Source organism: Gekko japonicus, unplaced genomic scaffold (assembly GCF_001447785.1).
Source record: "Gekko japonicus isolate JY-2015 unplaced genomic scaffold, Gekko_japonicus_V1.1 scaffold35129, whole genome shotgun sequence".
In the NCBI taxonomy this organism is placed as follows: domain Eukaryota; kingdom Metazoa; phylum Chordata; class Lepidosauria; order Squamata; family Gekkonidae; genus Gekko; species Gekko japonicus.
The window spans coordinates 1-1062 of record NW_015221052.1 but is presented as its reverse complement, the minus strand read 5'-3'; the positions used below and the strand labels follow the sequence as shown (position 1 = coordinate 1062).

General features: G+C 44.3%; 1 protein-coding gene across 1 annotated transcript; it reads left to right on the top strand.

Annotated features, from left to right (window-relative positions):
- Positions 1 to 604: 604 nt before the first annotated feature.
- On the top strand, positions 605 to 1053 carry LOC107125281 (DNA topoisomerase 2-binding protein 1-A-like; the record flags this gene model as incomplete). Its single annotated transcript, XM_015428725.1, has 2 exons — positions 605 to 719; positions 903 to 1053. Coding segments are annotated over 2 exons (266 nt in total), but the record flags the coding sequence as incomplete, so codon positions are not given.
- Between the last annotated feature and the right edge of the window lie 9 nt (positions 1054 to 1062).

Genomic DNA, 1062 nt, shown 5'->3' with positions numbered 1-1062 from the left:
TTACAAGAAGCAGTCAGCATTTAATTTCACTAGCTGCCTAGCCGTTGCTTTAACTCCTTCCTATAATCTTATCTGTCCTGCTAGCTAGACAGTCATGGAGCAGTTGGAACAGGAAAAGAAGTACCCATAACTCCAATAATGAAGAGCAAGAGTTAATGAATTGTTTTTCTTGTGATTGAAAAGTCTGTTGGATTTGCTGAAATATACGCAGCTCTATCAAGCTTTAGTACCGAAATTCTAATCTTGTGGAACACTCTGGCTCTTTGCCACTGAGTCTCATGCTTCCCTGTATTTCCCATATTTCATAGAGATAGGATTTTCCTCTGGCATGTTAGCTGGCAGCAGTTGCTCAGAGTAAAAGGATTTTTATTGTAAGCTTCTCTTTACAATTTGGACTTGAGCACAAACATCTTGGGGGGGGGGTTGGGGGAGACGACAACATTTGCCCAGAGGCTCTCTCGAGCGGCTTACCAAATATAGTCTCAGTGCATATGACTGGGTTACATTGTATGTGAGAGCATGGGTGATTTGCAAATAAACCGCTAGACATCAGATTCATTGGTTTATCTCTCTTTTGCATGTGCCCCCAAATTTTGTCTTGCAGGTCATTAAAACAGACCAGAAGTCTGATGATGAACCAGAAAAACAGCGCAGATTCCAGCTGTCTTCCCTTAACCCCCAAGAGCGCATTGATTATTCCCATTTAATTGAAGAGCTGGGTAAGACATTCGCAACGCTGCTGGGGTTCTCTGCTTAGATGCTAATTCTGCATTGCTGAGTGTATACAGAACTTGCTATCTGGTTTATAAAACAGGCTTTCGTCTCTTAGATGTCACCCTTTTAGTGTTGCCTCTTTAATGAACTGGAGCTAGAATCCATTCTCCTTCTCTTCTCTTCTTTAGGCGGGGTGGTGCTTGAGAAACAGTGCTTTGACCCTCGCTGTACACACACCGTTGTGGGAAGCCCCCTTCGCAATGAGAAATTCTTGGCATCCATGGCAGCTGGAAAGTGGGTGCTCCATCGCTCCTACCTGGAGGCATGTAGGACAGCACGGCGCTTCGT